Raw genomic sequence first — 1,224 nt, forward strand, 5'->3', positions numbered from 1 at the left:
GGGGGGGGGGGGGGCGTGTGTGTGTGTGTGTGTGTGCAAAAGAGAAAAGGGTTTGTATTGCAGAGGCTTTTAATGTATTCCACAGTGCAAACCTGTTAGAGCATATATCCTGGAGCTACAGTCCGGACACTAATTCAATTTTTGCAGTTATGATGGACAAGAGTATAAAGAAGAAACTTTAATATCCAGGGTGTGGGATTCCCGGATCGCCTAAGATGCTGAAGAACATTTGCAAAATTTCATCACGATACGAATGTGAAGTTTCTGAAAAGTGGACCTGAAGATAAGCTGCTCCTAAATGCATTTTAGTGAAGAGGAAAAAAAAGGAATTTGAAGAATTCATATCTCACCTTTTTATGTATTGTTGCTTTAACCTGCAGTTCTAATCCGTTTTAGAATTAATGCAATTTTAGCAGCACTTTGTGGGTGCCTCTTGCCTGAGGGAACGTATGGATATTTGTATTTGAAAAGCTAGGAAACATTTTGATTTGAATTTATGTGCTTGTTAAAACTGGGACATTTTTATAGGAATTGCTGCTGCTAACTCACTGCAATACTGAAAACTCCTCAGATACAGTGGAAGCTGTAATTGAATTCAGTGTGAAATTCAAGCCTGAGAAGTTGCATACATGTACATTTGCTGCTTTGGTTTATGATTTTTAAAGAGAATCCAGAAGGGATTTTACTCCATCTTTTTCTTCTGTGGCTTTTATTTGAGAAAGGAAACTTTTTTTTCCCCCCCAGCCTAAGAAATGGCTTTTCTTGTTCGATGTTATGCCAACTGCCTGCAGCCCTGGGCCTCCAAAGTAAGTAAGATTTTTGTCTGTGCTGCATTTCTCTGACATGTATTGACAACCGTGGTGCTATTTGAACATTTGCTTCCCAAAGCCTGAGTGCTGCTCGGGTGAGATGCTGGAATCCTGGCTGTGCATGGACTGTTCTTGTAGAATCATTTCTCAACGGGAGCGGGGGGGGGAAGCTTGAAATTGTGGAATTTATTTTATATATGAATAGCTTATAAACGAACAGGCAGTATAAAAAAAATGCCATTTGCTTACGAAACCTGTACAGCTTGCTTTTTAGCCTGTTAATGTGAAGCAAGTATTACTCAAGTGTAACATTTTTATGACTGCTTGCATATACTGCCCACTTGAAAATATTGGTATACAAACCCACTGATGCTCTAATTTTCAAGCTGTATGAAGCTGTAGTGCTTGTTTCCTT

General features: G+C 39.4%; 1 protein-coding gene across 1 annotated transcript in view; it reads left to right on the forward strand.

Annotated features, from left to right (window-relative positions):
- Nucleotides 1-987, forward strand: part of LOC113485364 (rap guanine nucleotide exchange factor 6-like) — a 78,754-nt gene extending 77,767 nt beyond the window's left edge. Inside the window, exon 9 of the mRNA XM_026858488.1 lies at nt 148-987. Coding sequence (XP_026714289.1) covers nt 148-153 — 6 coding nt within the window. The 3' untranslated portion in view covers nt 154-987. The remainder of the gene's footprint in view (nt 1-147) is intronic.
- Nucleotides 988-1,224: the final 237 nt, after the last annotated feature.

This window comes from Athene cunicularia, assembly GCF_003259725.1.
Source record: "Athene cunicularia isolate RWA chromosome 13 unlocalized genomic scaffold, athCun1 chr13_part1, whole genome shotgun sequence".
Lineage (NCBI taxonomy): Eukaryota > Metazoa > Chordata > Aves > Strigiformes > Strigidae > Athene > Athene cunicularia.